Source organism: Zootermopsis nevadensis, unplaced genomic scaffold, assembly GCF_977971745.1.
Source record: "Zootermopsis nevadensis isolate Lab colony 2312 unplaced genomic scaffold, Znev_1.0 Znev_ptg000061l, whole genome shotgun sequence".
Lineage (NCBI taxonomy): Eukaryota > Metazoa > Arthropoda > Insecta > Blattodea > Termopsidae > Zootermopsis > Zootermopsis nevadensis.
Window position 1 is genome coordinate 12273206 of NW_028259192.1, and position 19164 is coordinate 12292369.

A 19164-nucleotide genomic window follows, 5' to 3' on the forward strand; every position below is an offset into this window, starting at 1 on the left:
TATTCTAATACACTACACGGTATGCAAAGTTTTAATTTTATACTTAGTTTCTTGCAGGGGGATTTGTGCTCTTAGTATTAACTTACTTAAAAAATTTAGAGGGCAAGTAAAGTGGGGAAGCATTAGTCAGGTTTATCATAACGCACCATCGTCAGAAATCTATTATCTATTTAAAGGTCAGAATAAGACTTTCAAAGTTGAAGGATTAGCTAACTATGTTAGGTCTAAAATACATCATTGCGGAAAATATTTTAGGTAGTATTAAATTTGTAATAAAACTAAAAGCGACATGACAAATAATTTAATTGGCGTTCTTGCTCACAACCACCTAGTTCTTTTTTTATATCGGTCCTGACCGCCCTGGCATCTTTCCTGGCTTGCTTCCATCCACAATCACCTAGGTTATGGCTGTAGAATATACATTTTCCTACTGCATTACTGGATTAAATGATGGACATGTGACGAAAATAATACTTCATGTTAATAACTGACACTCAACGTAAAACGCATACAAGGTATATAAGAATTACAAAAATATATTTAGTCTTTGTATCATAAGGTCTTCAAAGATCATTTTTATAATGCTCGTTCAGGGGCCGGTCTCATGACTACGAATCGCCGACAGAAGCACTTTGCGGATGTGTGGATGATATTGAAGGTATCAGGCATTACGTGTTGTCGGTTCTTCAAATAAAGGTTCTGTGTCCATAATGATCCGTACAGGGCTGTTTATTATTTTGGTAGCAGCTTGCAGCAGCACGTTTGTTCGGTTAGTTATAATAATGTAATTGTTATTATTGGTGTGTATACAGTAAGTTTCTTATCGTAGTGAGTTTGTGTTTTTCTATTGATTTAAAGATACAATTTAATTTAGGATCTGTATTAATGGTGGTTTCTATTGAATGCAAGACTTCTTTGGACATTCGCTGTGCGTGTACAGTACACATTTCGAACATGTAATGTTGAGTGTAAAGTCACATTTTATTACTCTCAAAATATGCAAAACAGTAATGTTTTCCAAAAGAAAAAAAAGTTATCCACATCAATTCATTATTTGTCACTCACAGGAATAATTATTACGTCGCGGCCGAGGGGTTTGTGCTGCTCCTCATTCAGGAGGGCCCAGGTTAAAATCTAGGGATCACCTGTTCTGACGGTTTTCGTGGTTTTCTTCAGTCCGTACAGGCAAATGCTGGGAACATATCTTAACACAGGCCATGAAAACTTCTTTCCTTATCCTTTCCACTGCATTGTGTATTTGCTACTGACTTGTTAAATAAACAACATATACATAAATATGTAGACACCTTATCACTTGATAATGAAGAATAAATACTACATTATTAACAGACTGCCATTTCAGGTATAAAACTACCAAGCTGTAATGTCTATATAGAGATTAAGGTACATTTCTACAAATCACGAAGCCAACCAGCAATTGCAGAACTCAAATTATTTATTTCTCATCAATTAAATTTTGAAATTTTTTGTGAGAATATGTCTGATGTATCTTTCTGAAATGTATCCAGAAGGAAGTTGGGTCTGATTATTCTTGTTGCACATATAACACACCATACTTCAACTTTAATATCTTGTAATGACACTTTACATATTAGTCTGAGATTTTTTGCCTATTTTGGATCTTTAAATTTCTGCTCAAGTGAATCATCTGTTGGATTGACTTCACAGGTACACACTGCTTCACAAAATTAGTTACAAAACTGTACTCTCATAATGTAATCTGCGGTATGTAATTTCTGCCCAACTAAATTTGTATGGCTTCAGATAAAATTGTATGGCTCTGTGCACAAATGTCATTGATGCACAGGTTTGTGGGATAAGCATCTTAAAAACATTTTTGGGATGCCTTTTAACTGCACTCTGATATCATCCAATGTTCTTCTGAGAGAATAAATAATGTGCATTTTCACATCTGTAACAAATAACCTGTTCAGAATCTGTTCACTAGTTAGTGTACCATTTTGGAAGGAACTGAAACACTTGGGAATAGCTTTCATAAATTTGCTGTGAGTCTATGTGTAGAATTTCTTCCTTACGTAGGTTTTGACATCTTTATGAACAAAAATTTGCTTGTGTTGGGCAGTAGTTATGAAACTACACTGTATTGCATTAGTCTTGTTGAGGTGTGAATAATTTTCCTGTTTATGAATTGGAATAACAGTGAGCGAACTATCAGGAAATGAGTTAGTCATGATGCAGAACATAGGCATCCCTTCATAGTAGGTGGGTTTTGAGTTAAATGGGAGACTGTATTAATTGCTCATGTATGTGTGTGTAAGTGATAGATTGCAAACTAAAATGTGTTTCACCAAGTGCTGTCTTACCAAATAGTTCAGTGAGATGACCAGTTTTTGTAATTTTTAAATAGATTTGAGTATTCATAGTGTAAGGTTAAGAGGTAGGTGGTACAGAATAGAAGTTATAAAGATATTCTTTTCTGTAGGATTCCGCTGTATAAATTCCAGTCAGCACGCAGAGCACTACAGGAAGCTGGTACAGATGTGCATCAGATTCGACTGACAGAAAATGTTGATGGGCCTATTCCAGAACCATTATCAAATTATCTTGATGTAAGAGATTTAAGGTTTACATGGTAGTGAAAATTTGGATTACGATCTTCTGTAGTTAACACCATGGAAGTATTTTTGCATGGATATTTAGAAGTAAATATTTGAACTAAACAGAGTTTTGGTTGATCTAGTTGTAAAACATGATAGTGAAACAAGGGCATGGGGTGACAAAGCAGAGAAATCAGAAATTAGCTAGGTAGATACCATTAGGTAGGTGGGGGAATTCTAAAAACACTGCATTGTATCAGAAATTATTTCTTATTCTTCCTTTCCAGTATAGGCCATATGGCCTGTTATGGGCATTACATAACAGAATTCTCTTTTTGCCTTGAAAGTGATATATGTCCCTTCAATTGGTTGCTAGCCAAAAGAAGGTAAGTACAGTGGTAGGGCTGCTACCTTTCTAGCCTCTGGAACAGCTGTTATGTACAGCATTTCCTCTGTACCTGATGAAAGAGTTATACTGCTGTGACTTGGTCTACAGGGCCTTTTAGTAGGAACAGGTTGCACCACTAGAAGGCTAAGGTTGGGAATTCGATAGGAGAGTCTATAAGAGGTGCATCAGTATCCCTTACAAACCTGTATCAGAAATTTAAGATTCATAATATAGTTCAAGAGGTGGAAAGACCATGTAGATATAATAGTTAAAAGACTGGTGGTTAAAGGTTGCATGGGAGTTCAAATATGAATTGCCAAGAATATCATGCAGCTAGCTGTACCTGATTCTTCAGACTAAATTTATTGTACCAAGTCCTGCATCACTTGCATCAGCAGTGTGTTCTTTTGCTAATAGTCCATTTAATGCTTGATGCAATTATATATTCCTTAAAAACTGTGCTGTAGCATGTCTGCAAACTATAAATCTTGCCAGGTTTTTTATTTTTAAAGATGCTGTTGAATGTTATTGAAACAAAATTACATGCTCTTTTCAAAAAAATTTGTTTAGTTGTAAGAGACCTGGGAGAATGCAGTTGTATTGATAATGAAGACTGATGCTTATTGGTTTTACTTTATGGTACTGTGCAACAAAGTCAATGATCATTATTTGTGATACCGTCTTTCATACAGTAATATTGTGTGATGTGAAAGGTAACCATTGCCTGATGTTTCTGACAATTTGAGCATGTAGATACAACAAATGATTTGAAGTTCTTATGATAATGGGGTTGTTTGTGATCTTCTGGGTATTGACACTGTAGTTTTGTAGGTAGTTACTGAAGTTCGGATTTAGTGAGAACCTCGAGACTGTATATCATTGTAACCCAGAAGACCAGTGACATAGAGACCAGATAGCTGAGATTAATTTGTTGTTTTGTGATGAACTGATAATTTTATAGGCACAATACTATGGTCCAATAAGTATTGGTGACCCACCTCAGAAGTTCCGAGTGGTGTTTGATACTGGGTCATCCAACCTATGGGTCCCATCGAAGAAATGTCACTACACTAGCATAGCATGTTGTAAGTAGCATAAGTAATGTTATGTTATGAAAGTGATTGGCTGCACTAATATGTGGCCATTTCCTGAAACTGGATAACTAACCACCGTATAACTAACTAACTAGATGGCTTACCGAACCCGAAGGTTCATCACCGAATTAACCAAAGCCCTCCACCGGACCCTGTCCTGGGCTAACGAAATCCAGTCTCCTTCAACTCCTATCTCCCATAGATCCCACCTGAGATTATCCTCCCATCTACGTCTAGGTCTCCCCAGCAGTCTCTTCCCCTTAGGCTTCCCAACCAATACACGGTGCACACCTATTGTCACATCCATGCGTGCTACATGCCCCGCCCATCTCACTCTTCTCGACTTAATCACCCTGACAATACTGGGGGAGCAGTACAAATTTTTAAGCTCATCATTATGCAGTTTTCTCCATGCCCCATCGTCTTCTCTCTTAGGCCCAAATATCCTTCTCAACACCCTATTCTCAAACACCTGCAATCTGTATTCCTCCCTCTGAGAGAGACCATGTTTCACACCCATACAAAACAACAGGCAGGATTATTGTTTTGTATACTTTAATTTTCAGGTTCTTAGAGATCAGACGGGAAGACAAAATATTTTGAACTGAGAAGTAGCAAGCATTTCCAGAATTTAATCTCCTCCTAACTTCCTCATGAGTATCAGTTTGATTTGTTATTGTTGTTCCCAGATATTTTGAACTTTGTAACCCTTTCAAAGGACTTATTAGCTACCCTGCCAGCCTGTCTGCTGATGACGAGATACCAACATGTACTTAGTTTTTTCTGAATTTACTTCTAGCCCCACCTGTCTACTAGCCTCTAGTAAAACTTCTGCGTTCCTCTTTATTGTATTCATATCGTCCACCAATAAATTAACATCATCAGCATATGCCAATAGCTGATGTGTCCCATTCAATTGCAAACCCTCCTGCCTATCTTGGACTTTCCTGATGGCAGCATATTCTAGCGTAAAGTTAAATAGCAAGGGAGACAAAACATCTCCTTGTTCTAGACCGTTCTTGATGAAGAATGTCTCAGATACATATTTACCTACTCGAATTTTGCTACAGGTTTCATTTAAGCACATTCCTATTAGACTCACTAGCTTCTTTGGTATACCAAATTCAGTAAGAATATTATATAACACTTCTCTCTTCATAGAGTCATAGGCTTTTTTGAAATCTATAAATAATTGATGTACCGTCCCACTGAACTCCCATTTTTTCTCAAGTATCTGACGAATGCAAAAGATCTGATCAATTGTTGACCTGTTTCGTCTGAACCCACACTGATGATCCCCAATAATTTCATTCGCATATGGAGTTAATCTTGCCAAAAGAATGTTGGATAGAATTTTGTATGAGGTTGATAGGAGAGAAATTCCTCGGTAATTACCAGTATCAGTCTTGTCCCCCTTCTTATGAATAGGAATAATTATGGATTCCTTCCATTGTTATGGCATCTCTTCCTTATCCCAAATTAACTGAATAAGCTTATGGATCCTCATATGCAACCCTTTGCCACCTGCTTTGATTAATTCGGCTGGAATCTGATCAATACCTGGAGATTTATAACTTTTCAACTTCCCAATGGCTAGTTCAACTTCATCTAAGCTAGGTTCTAGCACTAACAGTTCAGCTGTATGTAATTTAATCTGTCTAATATCACCAGTCTCATGAACATCTAAGAGCTGGCTAAAATTTTTTTTCCACCTATTCACAATTTTTATTGGATCTGCAAGCAAATTGCCATATCAAACTTTACCAAATTGGTCTGGGGTTGATATCCTTTCTTAAAGTTATTAATGCCTCTGTACAGGTCTCTGATATTTTTTCCCTTATTAATTGTTTCAAGTTCAGCAATTTTGCCCTTCAGGTATTCCCTTTTCTTATTCCTAAAGGTTCTACTAGCTTCACGTCTCACGTTACATAGATTATCTGCATTTGTTTTGTTTGCTTCCTTCGATCTATTAATTTGGAACATTCTTCATCAAACGACGGTTTATTTTGCTTTCTCCTGTAGTATCCTAGTTTCTCTTTGGCTGAAATTTTGATGCAGTTTCTGACATTTTCCCACTCCCTGTAGATGTCCCCACTTTCCATATCTTCATCCGTCTCTAAAATTTGAAACCTGCTCGAAATTTCAACTTGATATTGTTCCTTTGCCTCTCCCTCACTAATTTTTTTCAAATCAAATCTTTCTGTGTCAAAATTTTGCTTAGTTCATCTACTTACTGAAAGCCACTCCCTCACTTTTGCTACCACCAGATAATGATCAGTGTCACAATCTGCTCCTCTGAAAGACCTCACATCAATTACGTTTGTCTGCCTTCTGTTATCTACCAAAACATGATCTATTTGATTGTGTGTGTTCCCATCTGGGGAAGTCCAAGTGTATTTATGAATATCATGGTGTGGAAATTTTGTACTTTTTACAATTAAATCTTTTGACGTAGCGAAGGTTACTGCTCTAACACCGTTATCATTACTAAGTGCATGGAGACTCTCGCTGCCTATTGTGGGTTTGAAGGTATCCTCCCTCCCAATTTTTGCATTGAAATCTAGCAGAATTTTCATGTGATACTTGCCAATGTATCAAATACTGATTCCAGTTCTTCATAAAAGCTATCCTTGATATCATCGCTTTTGTCCACAGTTGGGGCATGAACATTAAGGACAATGATGTCGCACCAACGTCCTTCCAAAATTACGTAAGACAACCTGTCACTAACAAATTCTACTCTCTTAACTGCTGCCCTAATTTTGTTATGAACAAAAAACCCCGTCCCTAACTGATGATTGTCACTCCCCTTTCGATAGAAAAATGTGAAATTGTCCACAGGGATCGTGCCCTCCCCGTCCCATCGCACTTCCTGCACTGCCACTAAGTCTAACTTATAATTCTCTAATTCCCTACTCACTGATTTCAGTGCCCCAGTCCTATAGAGGCTCCTAATGTTCCAAGTACCAAATCTCATGTCCTTTTTCAATTGCCATGGTCGTGCCAAAGAGCCTGTCCTGGTCCGAGGCTTAGTTAATTTTTTCGTAACTGTGCTTTTTTTTACGGTGAAAGGTTGTTAGCCTTACGCCAAACCCCCAACCTGGAGGACCAGGGTATCACTCTTAGTCTAGCACATCACCTTAGACCTGTCTGGCTTGGGTGACCCTACCACGAGCCGAAGCTCCGGCCGGCATAGCCCTAAGGGTCATTTGAGCACGCAAGCCTCCTCACCTGGCAGATTGCCTTCGACAAGGTGGTGATACCTTCGAGAAGGAACACCACTGTATAGGATTATATTTTATTTATTGCTGGTAGAAACATGAGAATGGAGAGGTACAGGTTGAACTTTTCCTGTATGCCAGAAACAAGTTTATTTTAGAACTACTTGTTTGATGTAGTCTATGTAACAAAATATGAGGAAACAAGACATTCTGAGAAGGGCTTAAAGTAGTGCTATGATTTAATGATCCCCGGTTTCACCGGTATGTGATGTAGCAAGCTCCAGTGTGAAGTTGCAAGTTTGTAGTAGTCGGAGTACAGTCCAGTAGGCTAGCAGCAGAATGAATTGTCACTGACTCTTAGAGAGTGTGGCAGTGCGGCTGGCAGAAAATAATGATGTACAATGAATCTGAACTTCTAAAAATTGTTCTTGAAATAATTTATGGGTGTGTTGCCCCCCCCCCCCCCCCCCAAACACACACACACACACACACACACATGATTTGTACACATAGTTACCTGATTCAGGGAACTATGCACATGAAGTTCTTGTATACAGTTTCCTCTTGCCTTGCCAACAGACAACACCTTTGTCTCCTTGCACCTCACATGTTATGTCCGTTTTTTTGAATTTCATTGTCTTTGAGTGAAATACCTCTTTATTATGATGAACATTGCTGCAAGTCTTTATTTTCCTGCTGTGTAGATTAAAAAAAGAGTAAAGGTGAACAACCTATGTCTAGTGCCCTCCACTTTTCTTGTTGGTGTTGTGTTTATTCCATTTTACATTTGCAGCTGCATTCCTGCATTATTTCTCTCGGTAAACTGTCACTTTTTTTATTTTATATCATCTGGTATAAATATACAGTTATATTCATAATTGCTTTGTTGGAGGTATTGTCAAAAGAGTATATAAAATTCATAGTTGAATTTTGTATGGGGTAGTACAGTGTGGAATGGATATTCTTGAGGTATTTGAAAAATTTTATGATTTGCAGTCTATCATAATCTGTACTCATCTTCTGGATGAATTATTATTATTTTCTGTGAAGTGTTGAATAGTGAAGTTTGTGAGTGTTATCACTGTTAACCCTCCTGTGTGTGCTTGAACTGTGAGAAGAAAGGTTAACTGGTTTTGTAGGCATGACAAACAATCTGAACACACACTCTTCTTGGCTGCTTTCCTTTATAACATATAGCTAGTATACAGATTTTTTATTTACACAGATACATCATTTTTATTGCAGTGCTTCATTACAAATATGATTCTACAAAGTCATCATCTTACATGAAAAATGGAACTGAATTTGAAATCCATTATGGCTCTGGCAGTCTGTCTGGATTCCTGTCCACTGATACTGTCAATGTAAGTGATATCTAAGTATGTCTTATAGAATTTCAATAACATAAATCTGGGAAGAGTTTTTAAATACTATGTTTTATCTTCTGTAAATTACCTTTCGTTCAGACTGCTTATTTGATATGAATTTGATTCACCTAGTGCTTGACATTTGTGAATATTGAGTCATGCAGTACCATGATTATGTTAGAAGTGTAGGATAAGGAATCAGTTAATCAAATTATGAGCATTAGTGCTACTGTTCAGCAGAGATATGTGTGACAGTGTTGAAAATATTGCATATCATATTCCACATCCATTCAAGCACAGTAAACATGCTATGATCCAGATTTTGGGTGGAGAAGGCCTTTGGTCAGTGGAGATTCATTAGTGGATGCAGGCCATGTATGACAGTGTTTGTGCATCTGAAAGCATTATGAAAGCCTGGTGCAGACAATTGTATGATAACACATGCCCTTACGCAGGAAAATGTTTCAAGACCAAGGTGCAGCACACGTTGGGAGGTACTGGAGTGTCTGGCATAGTCTGGATGTTTGTGTTACTGAAGTAGGTACTCGAGGGATGCTGATTCCAGTCAGATGCTTAAGTGAAACAAGGTGGTGATGCCTTTTTCTGGTGGAAGGTTTTTGAATTATCTTAAAAGGCATCCAGTGCTGGGTATGCATGTCTGAATGTGGGTTTTTACTCGGTTTGAATGAACTCAATGTGGATATGTAATTGGCCTATGGGTGGGTTTCTATTGAACCACCTTTCTATGTAGGTTCTAATTATAAACACAGAATTTGTATTGCATGATTACTATGTATATACTTTACATCATTAAATCTGTTTTGCAGGTGGGGGGACTTGAAGTGAAAAAGCAGACATTTGCAGAGGCTGTAAGTGAACCTGGACTGGCCTTTGTTGCTGCAAAGTTTGATGGTATCCTGGGAATGGCATACAGCTCAATATCTGTGGATGGTGTCATACCCGTGTTTTATAATTTGATCAAACAGGGACTTATCTCACAGCCTGTCTTCTCATTTTATCTTAACAGGTATTTTATCTTGTAATAATCTGCACATATATGTGCATGTACATATATACACGAAACTTGATTTCAGAATTATATAAAATTATATTTGAATTAAAATCCACATGTGTCTGCAAGCAATTAATTTTTTCTAAAATATGTTAACTGCTATTCATAAGATTGTAATTTATAAAACTTACAGGGCTGTTCAATAGAGATGAATATAAGACTACACATCAAATTCTTAAGCATAAGCAAAATGTAATGCTAATCCACCTATAGATAGTCCTGCTGAATGAAGTAATTCCTCCCCAGTTCTTCGGAACAATTCAATACTTGTTTTGTAAAACAGTTGATGTGCTGTGCATAAATGAAGACATTTTATGAAGTTTCCGTTTTATTATTAACTTATTCTAATCTTTAAATTTTTTGCTACAGTTATATGAGGAAAATTATCTTTGATAATGATGCAGGAATGTATTAACATAGTTTACATATTTTGTAGTCGAAGAATTAACTTATCTTATGAATGTTCAGTGCATGAACGCATTTCATGGTATACATTATTTGAAAGTTAGGTGCACCTGTGTCAACAAAAATTACAACATTGAAATAATAAAATTGGCTTATTTTTTGTGACACTTGACTTTGACGAAGAAAGGGACTGGAGTTGGAGAAAATGAGTAAACTGGGCAGGTGTTATAAGGTAATTGGTTCTGCAGCAGGGAAGGTGTGCAGTACATGTAATTTAATAAAATTCTCCTAATTCTTTTGTAATAAAAGTAATTAAAAGGACATTAACCTTTATAATCTGTGCATCACTGTTTATATGCAGTCAAACTCTTTGTACTAGCATACCACCAAACTGTTTACAATGGAGTTTAAGTCCACTTGGTAGCAGCCCCATAGTATGGGGTGTTTTTATGTCCTATTTCCATATAACAAAGGCTAACCTTCAATGATGTAGATGTATTGCAGACAGTATTTTTCTTTTTAGGATTGTGGAGTTCAAGTAAGTTCCTGCTGATTTACTAACTATTGTCATTCTAACATATGCACAAGTTCCACAGTTTTTTAAATATCTAACTATGAAAATTATCAACAAAGAAACAGCCTTCATACTTGTTACTTGTTGCCATGATGACCTGAAATTGTACTTGGTAATACTGATTTGAAATCAGAAAAGTAAAATTGTACGTTTGTTTTCTCACCAGAGACCCTGATGCACCACAAGGAGGTGAGCTAATTCTTGGTGGTTCAGATCCCAAACACTACACAGGAGACTTCACTTATTTGCCAGTAGATAAAAAAGCATACTGGCAATTCAAGATGGACAAGTGAGTTCAAATAACTAATTATAATTACATTAATTTAAGGAAACTGCAGAAATATTTCTTCCATATACCTGTTTTGCCATATTAAGGGAAATTTTATAAAACTTGTAAGTATATTTGATGAAGCCAAGACCCACACAAGGTTGTAGCACCAGCAAAGAAGAAGAAGAAGAAGAGGAGGTTAGTATATGTAATACTGTTATCCATAATCACATGTAGATGCAAGAATAAGAAGACAGAAATCTTCATACTCACTGCTGTGAAATCTCAAATCTTACATAAGAATAAGAAGAAGTGTTAGAAGAAAGTATCAAATTTGACTTTGTTCTGGTGTTATTCATTCTTTTGTCATGAACACTTTTCTGTCGTATGTTGGTTTTTAATCGACACGCTACATTTCCTCCCACAGTTGTATGTTGACATATGGACAGAATTTCTTGTCATGTGTCTGGTTGGTTCATATATACTGCTGGCCACTTCATATGGGCAGTTAATTATTGAATGTTTTATCTACTACAATCTGGTACAAATAATTTTAACTCCTTTGAAAAGTGAAATGGGATTATGTATTATAGGTATTCAGTAATTCAGGAGTATTTAAATCCCATAGCAATCCTGGCTGCATAAAATACAATGTTATGACTGCAAAGAGATAACATCTTAAAAAATTAGTAGTTGTTTGCAACTATTAGGTGCAGAGTCTGAAACAGAAACCACATAGAAAATTACAAACTACACAATCAGTATAAAAAATGGCATTGCTCTGTTGAAACAGTCTGCCTAAAAGACATTGTGATATGTTTAGAATGCTTTATGGGTTTTAAGAATGTTTTGTTATTAGGAGATATCTTATTATGCAGTCATTGTGTTTCTACAAAGTTCAGCACAATGCTGCAAGTAGTAAGACATCAGTGGTTGCATATTAATGCTCTGTATGTAATAAACATTCATATAGTATTTTTATCCCGCCGTTTCATGTGGTTTGTATAACTTGATTTCACGTGTTCTTTGGGAATATACTGCTGGAAATAGAATTTTTTCTTTCAATATCACTAACTGTTCACTAGGATTTGTTTCTGAATATGTGACGCTTAGAATGACAGATGTTTTTCTAGGCTTTGAAAACCTGTTGCAGTCTGAAGAATTCTTATTGAGTAAATTGTTTTCAAGTTTTAAATGTTTTATAATTTGCAGAGACCAGTCACAGGCAGTGTTGTATGATCTGAAAGTTTTGTGTTGTTTTGAAGTTTTTTACTTTTATAGGTACATTGATTTTGTTTGTTAAATTAGATTTTACATTAACTTGAATTTCATAATAAATTAGCAAACCAACTCCTGATGTTCAGATAGTGGTGAAGTTAAGAATACATGAAATTTTACTTCATTATATCATCGTTATATGATAAGCACAGGATTGCTTTGAGTTTAACTGTCTCATAATATCAGTTTATAGAGAGAGAGCTGGATTGAAAATGAAACTTATTTTGCAAATATAATATTTCATGAATTCAGTGTCAATTTTATTTCTGATCCTACTGCACCATATATTTGGCATAAATGCAAACTGAAGTAATAATGTCAGATTTGATGTAAAAACCAAGTGCAATAGTTAAGTCTGTCCAGAATTGTTGATTTGCAGAGTACTAGTTGGAAGCAGCTCCTTCTGTGCTGTTGGTTGTGAGGCAATTGCTGATACTGGCACCAGTCTTATTGCTGGACCTGTGAGTGAAGTAACAGCTCTGAATAAACTCATCGGTGGCACTCCTATTGTGGGTGGTGAATACATGGTAAGAACACACTGTGATCAATTGGTGCATTGAATGTGATTTGTGTTCCTTCTAAAGCATATAATGCAGGGTGATTCAGTGCTCAAATACAATTAAAAATTAAATCCGTGACGTAACAGCTCCAGAGAGCCAAAGCTGACTAGCTTGACTGCTATCCTCACGTTCACATGCCTAAGCAGAGGTGAACAATCATCCAAACAGATATAGGGTGACTTGTGGTCAGCACGACGAACCTCCAGCCATTGCTAGTTTTCATGACCGGAGCTCAAATACAATACTTGCAATATTTTTTCAGACTTGTTTACATTGAAGTTGCTTTTATTATTGTGATTGGAAATGGTAATAGATCATTGAAAAATATAGAAATTTTGTTGAGTAGAATGTAAAATAATAACATGACAGCCATGTGATAATTGTCCAAACCTTTCAGTTTGACAGCAGTAACTAATGATAAGTTGGAATTAGGCATGTTAATTGGTGTGAAAATAGATAATAAACAAACCTTCAAATTAAGCTTGTGTATAAAATATTGCTTATAATTCAACAATTACAAATATGGCTATGGTGTGAAACTTTGAGGATATATACAACAAATTTAATATTGATGGATAAGTTCTTTCAAAGAGTATAGTAATAAATAATAAGGCCCTAATAATGATAACATTCTATAACACAATTATGATGGTAAGAAATAAATATAATGTGAGTGGGAATACAGTGAAACCTCTATCCATCGTTCCCGGAACTATCGTTTTCCCGGATGCATCGTCCGTTTTGTTCGGTCCCGAATACATCCCATATAAAATAATGTTACATTTTCCCGCTTCTATCGTTCCTCGAACTATCGTTTTATCGCATCGATCGTTCAAAAATCTTAGTCCCGGCCCACAATTTTCCCGCAATGATCGTTTCTGAGAAATTAAAATGCTGGGTTTTGAGATAAATTAATACCGAAAGACGCAGAATGTTTTTGGAATACACAGTAGCGGTAACCTGTTATGTCGCCCAACCAGCACAGATCCTTTTGGAATGAGGGGACAGTGGTGCAGGGGTGATAGTTGGAGTGAATGGCGGTGCTCATTGTCAGAAATTTTACGATTTTAATTAGGGTGCACTCATATTTCGTTCCAGCGATGCCAAATGGCATGTGCACTGTGAATTTCTTCACAAATGCTTTTATTACAAGTACAAAGGAAAGGCGAAAGTGCTGCTGTGGATGTGGAAATAACGGAGCTGTGACTCGAGAGACTGCCAACACTGCTGGAGGGATATGAGCCGCGGGACATTTATAATGCGGATGAGACCGGACTTTTCTACAACGCCCTCCCGGATAGGACTCTGGCATTGAAAGGTGAATCTTGCCACGGGGGAATACGTGCAAAACACCGAATTACTGTTCTTCTGTGTGTTAACAGTGACGGTAGTGACAAACGGGTTCCGATTGTAGTTGGAAAATCACGAAAACCGCGTTGTTTCAAAAACATGAAAAAACTTCCGGTGAAATATCACGCCAACAAAAAGGCTTGGATGACAACAGACGTCTTTACGGCGTTTTTAAGTTCTCTAGATGCCTCCATGGGCGCACAAGGCAGAAAGATTTTGCTGTTTGTTGATAATTGTGCCGCTCATCCGAAGGACACGACATTTCTACGAAATGTGAAAGTCGTGCAGTATCCAGCAAATTGCACGAGCGTCTTGCAACCGCTTGATTTGGGCATCATAAAATCTTTCAAGCAGTTGTATAGAAAGCGCCTTGTGCAAACAGCTGTATGTGAAATGGATGCTGGGAAGGATGTCAACATGAAAATTGACGTGCTACAAGCAATTCATTTCACAGTGGCAGCTTGGCGGCATGTCTCCCAACCAACTGTTCTGAATTGTTTTCACAAAGGTGGCTACGGGTGTGAACTTCGCGCAGAAGCAGACTCTAACGTCAGTGTGGATGAGCATGATGGCTTTCACGAAGACTGGAATAGATTTGGCGCCGTGAAAGACGTGGTTAAATTTGGTGACTACGCGGCAGTAGACAGCGAGCTTGCTACATGCGGAGTCGACACGATTGATGAGTTGTGTGACGATCGCGAAGGGGGTGTGAGCGGTGAGGAAGACGACGAATACGAGCCCGAAGCTGTGCCGAGTTTTGCCGAAGCACACGCTGCATTGGCAAAAGTGAAGTCGTTCTTTTATGCCCATAATATTAGCGAACGTGACGAGGAAAACATTTTGAACGTGGAAAGTACTCTGTTTGGTCTAAAACGTAAAGTTTCGACAAACCAGTTGTCCATTAAAGACTTTTTTGGTAAAAAGAAGTAACTTTGAAAGAGAAACATTGTTTTTTTTAAAATTTTTAATGCTTTCCCGCATCTATCGTTTTCCCGCATCTATCGTTTTTATTTCCCACCCCCGCCGAAAACGATGCATCGAGGTTTCACTGTATATCATATGGCCATTCGCACACTTGCCTAGAATGCTGACTCACTTGGTACATTACATTTAATTGCTAGATTATGACAAACTTATATTGCCCAACTGGAGAAATTTAACAGTTTTGTGAATACTGAATTTTTTGTCACTCTTGTTCTATATGTACATTTAGGTGGACTGCAACTTGATTCCCAAGCTACCTGTGATTGATTTTATACTTGGCAGTAGGAATTTTACCCTGGATGGAAAGGATTATATTCTTAGAGTAAGTAATAATGTACCTTCTTTAATATTATTGATTTGTCATAACATTTATTGTTTTTCTCCCAGTACTCGGACTTTGTTGAATAATTGTCAGTAGAAAGAGTCCTGAATCTCCCATAAAGAGGAAAAGCAATTGAAATTGTCTCTCATCATTGCATTTGTGACCAGTAGAGGATAAATTCAAATTGTATGAGGTTTTACTGTGGTGAAAATTTGGATTGTGGTCATCTGGGTTATGACATGTAGACGATTACTGATATTTCTGGAGAACCAATCACCTACATCTTCAGGGTAAAGGTGCCTGTGGAACAGTGGTATCCACCTTCAAGACTACATGGCGTCACAATACAGGACATCACAATCTGTATTTCATTTCATAAATGTAGTTTAGAAAATTATATACAGGTAGCCCTCAATTTGCACCATTTCAGAATAACGACGATTTTGAAACCAGAAAGTCAAAAAGTGAAAAAATATACTTTACTATTATTTATAATGTTTTACAATGTATCTCGTACTGATTCTTATACTAAATCGTAATTCTTACATCACTGATTTTGAATAAAAATTATAAATGCAGTCATCTCTGCAATTTCGTATGTTTCGTTAACGCGAATTTGCTCGACTGAGATCGATGAATCGGTAAAAGCTGTTTGTGAAATGCAAACTTTTGCATATGCGAGTTTGCTCTTATGCAGTTTCATTCCTGGCGCTTTAAACTTTCAAAGGACTAATTTAATCTCTGCGGAGGTTTAGGGGTTATTTTTACTACGCGATTTTCTATAGGTCGGCGTCTTATGTGAATGCAACTATCGCATAACAGCAGAGATGACTGTACACATCAATCACATGACAGAGTCGCAGTCAATTGCGGGGACCAACGAATTGCCGACTGTAAGTGTATAAAATAAATTTTTTAAATTCCCTTTATTTTATTTCCGTTATTTCAGAGCTTTAAATGTAATGCCATTATACTACTCGTCAATGTTTGGGTGCTGGGAACGCATGTCATTGACTTCCCATTGATTTACATTATAAAAGAGTTTCAATTTGCACCGGTTCGTCCAGGAACGCATCCCCGGCGTAAATCGAGGGCTACCTGTACTGTTTTTTTTAATATTATTATTGAAGTCATATCTGTAATGTGGTTTGACTTTGCAATTGTGTCTTGTTTTTGTATAAATATAATTGTGTACTTCATCATTAATATTGTGTTCCAGGTGTCACAGTTTGGTCGCACAGTGTGCCTTTCTGGTTTCATGGGTATAGATTTGCCTAAAGGCCCTCTCTGGATCCTAGGTGATGTCTTTATTGGCAAATTTTACACAGAGTTTGACATGGGGAATGATCGTGTTGGATTTGCAGTTGCTGCATAGAAACTATGTGTGATTTACCAAAGTTAAGTTCTGTTTTTAGTTAAAAGTATATATCCCATTTTTCAGAGGTTTTCATGCAGTGTAATATTGAGCATTTGTGTGTATTGACCCAATAGCTCATCACAGTGTACTAGAATCCCAAATTGCAATTGGAATAACTTGATGTTTTCATGGCAGTGAAGATGTCAGTTATGGTCTTGTGGGCTGTGAATTCATGTGGTTGCTTGGTAAGTGGTTACCATCACATAAGAGGAACATTAGTACGTTCTTCTCAGACATCGGTAGCCACCTACAAAATTACGTGGTATCTCAACCCAGAAGACCAAGTGATGTTACCTGTTGTGTTTCACTTAAATGCTGGATTGTGATATAAAAATAATTGTAGTGTACTTTAAATCAAACTTTTAATGTATTGCTGAGTGAAAACAGTTTTTAGCTAATACGAGGCTCGTCCACAAAGTAAGTTTCCCTGGGGCCGTTTACAGAAACAAAACACAATTTCACGGAAATATTTATTGCAACAGATACAGCAAGTGTCCAGCTATTTTTCAACATATTCGCCACCAGAATTGAGACATTTGTCATATCGTGGGACCAACATTTGAATACCTGTGTCGTAGAAGTCTGCCGCCTGGGATTGGAACCACTGTGTGACAACCATCTCCGCCTCTCTGTCATTCTCAAAACGCTGACGCTGACCGGACAGGAATTTCTTGAGGTGTAGGAAAAGATGGAAATCACTGGGAGCGAGGTCCGGGCTGTAGGGTGAATGATTAAACACCTCCCAGCTGAACTCCTGCAGGAGACTTGCTGTCCGTCGAGCCGTGTGCGGCCTAGCGTTATCACTGACCGCACTTCACAGTCGGCGGGAGCTGGAATAAGAACCTCCATCTTCAACAGCTGCAACGATGCTACTGTGAGAACGCGGGAAGTACCGTTAGTGCATGCGCCATGCTACGTCATTGATCTATCACGTACGCACAGTCGCTTCGCGCAATATAAGGTTTGCTAGCTGTGGGACGAGTGGGAAACTTACTTTGTGGACGCGCCTCGTATGTTGCAAAATACTGATTTTTACTATATTAAGACATAAGTTAATTTTATCTTTGCACTAATATCATGGTAATTTTCTTTGAAGCAGCTGTTCTTTGTGGATTACTGTATTCTGTACTGTACTTTATATGTTTTTGTGCAGAGATTAAGGTGTCCAAATACATTTATGAACCTTCTGTTATACTGGGTGCGTTAGAGGAAACGCATGTTTTTCGAATGGCTGGTACTCAGCAAGGAGGAGGGTGGGGGATTTCCGCCCCTTGCTAGTAGATGGCTTAGATGATGCAGGTGGTTTGTGGCATGTTTCCCCAACACGTCATCTCCTGTTTCATTGATATCCCTTGGCTGCCTCGCTCCCCTGACCTGTCTGTATGTGACTATTTTTTGTGGGGTTACCTCAAATCAAAGGTCTACAGAAACAAACCACACAACATCCAGGAACTGAAAGATTCCATTCGCCAGGAAATCGCTACTGTGGAGGATGAAATGTTGGGAAGAGCAATGCAGAATTTCGAGGAGAGGCTGCAAGAGTGCGTACAGAAGGAAGGGCGTCACTTGACTTATTTTTTTGGAAGTAATTAAAAAATGTTCAACAAAAACTGTGTTGTAAAACCTTTCTTTTTGTGTAATTACAATTTTTTTAACTTGAAAATCAACTGAGTTATTGTTATTTGAAAAACATGCATTTCCTCTGCCACACCTGGTATATACTGTGTGTACCTGAATGTGACACAGTTTTTCTTTATTTTTGTTATGTGAGAACAGTTTAAGGGAATATGTAAAAGATTTGTAATTGTTAATTGAATTTATCTGTTAAGTCTCTTATTTCTGTTGAATCTTTAAGTTTTTGTTTCAAGAGTTTAGGCAGTTCTCATAAGATCAGAGGTCACCTTAAATTTTTATAATTACAGCATTTAATATTCATAATTTTTGTGTAGAAATACTTACAATTTATGTATAAGAATTGCTGTGTTTGAAAGTTTTAAATTTTTGTATTTTTCTTTCTCTCTCATAAATGTGGTAAAGAATAAGTGAAGATTTATGAACCATAGCTGAAAGAAGGCTGCTTTAGGGTAAATAGATGTGCAGTAATACTGTGATATACGTAGTTAAAATTTCTTTTAAAACACGCTTGATATGTGACTAATTTGTATTTGCTTGTGTAACATTTCAGCATTCACATGACATGTAAGAAACATTTCTGGTCAGTAAAATGTGAGAAGTGACGTATAACATTCTCATTTTTCCTTCATGATGAGCATTTGAAACAAATG

General features: G+C 37.2%; 1 protein-coding gene across 2 annotated transcripts; it reads left to right on the forward strand.

Moving 5' to 3' along the window:
- The first annotated feature begins 382 nt into the window (after positions 1–382).
- Positions 383–19116, forward strand: LOC110838168 (lysosomal aspartic protease). 2 transcript variants are annotated; one of them, XM_022081115.2, is made up of 9 exons: positions 383–515; positions 2465–2591; positions 3929–4052; positions 8528–8646; positions 9477–9676; positions 10867–10989; positions 12626–12773; positions 15370–15462; positions 16682–19116. In XM_022081115.2, exons 1-9 carry the CDS (start codon positions 478–480, stop codon positions 16835–16837), a joined length of 1128 nt encoding a protein of 375 aa, XP_021936807.1. In that variant the 5' UTR covers positions 383–477; the 3' UTR covers positions 16838–19116. The 2 variants fall into 2 exon arrangements, with proteins under 2 accessions (XP_021936807.1, XP_021936798.1); XM_022081106.2 differs by lacking the exon at positions 383–515 and adding an exon at positions 592–769.
- The last annotated feature ends 48 nt before the right edge of the window (positions 19117–19164 follow it).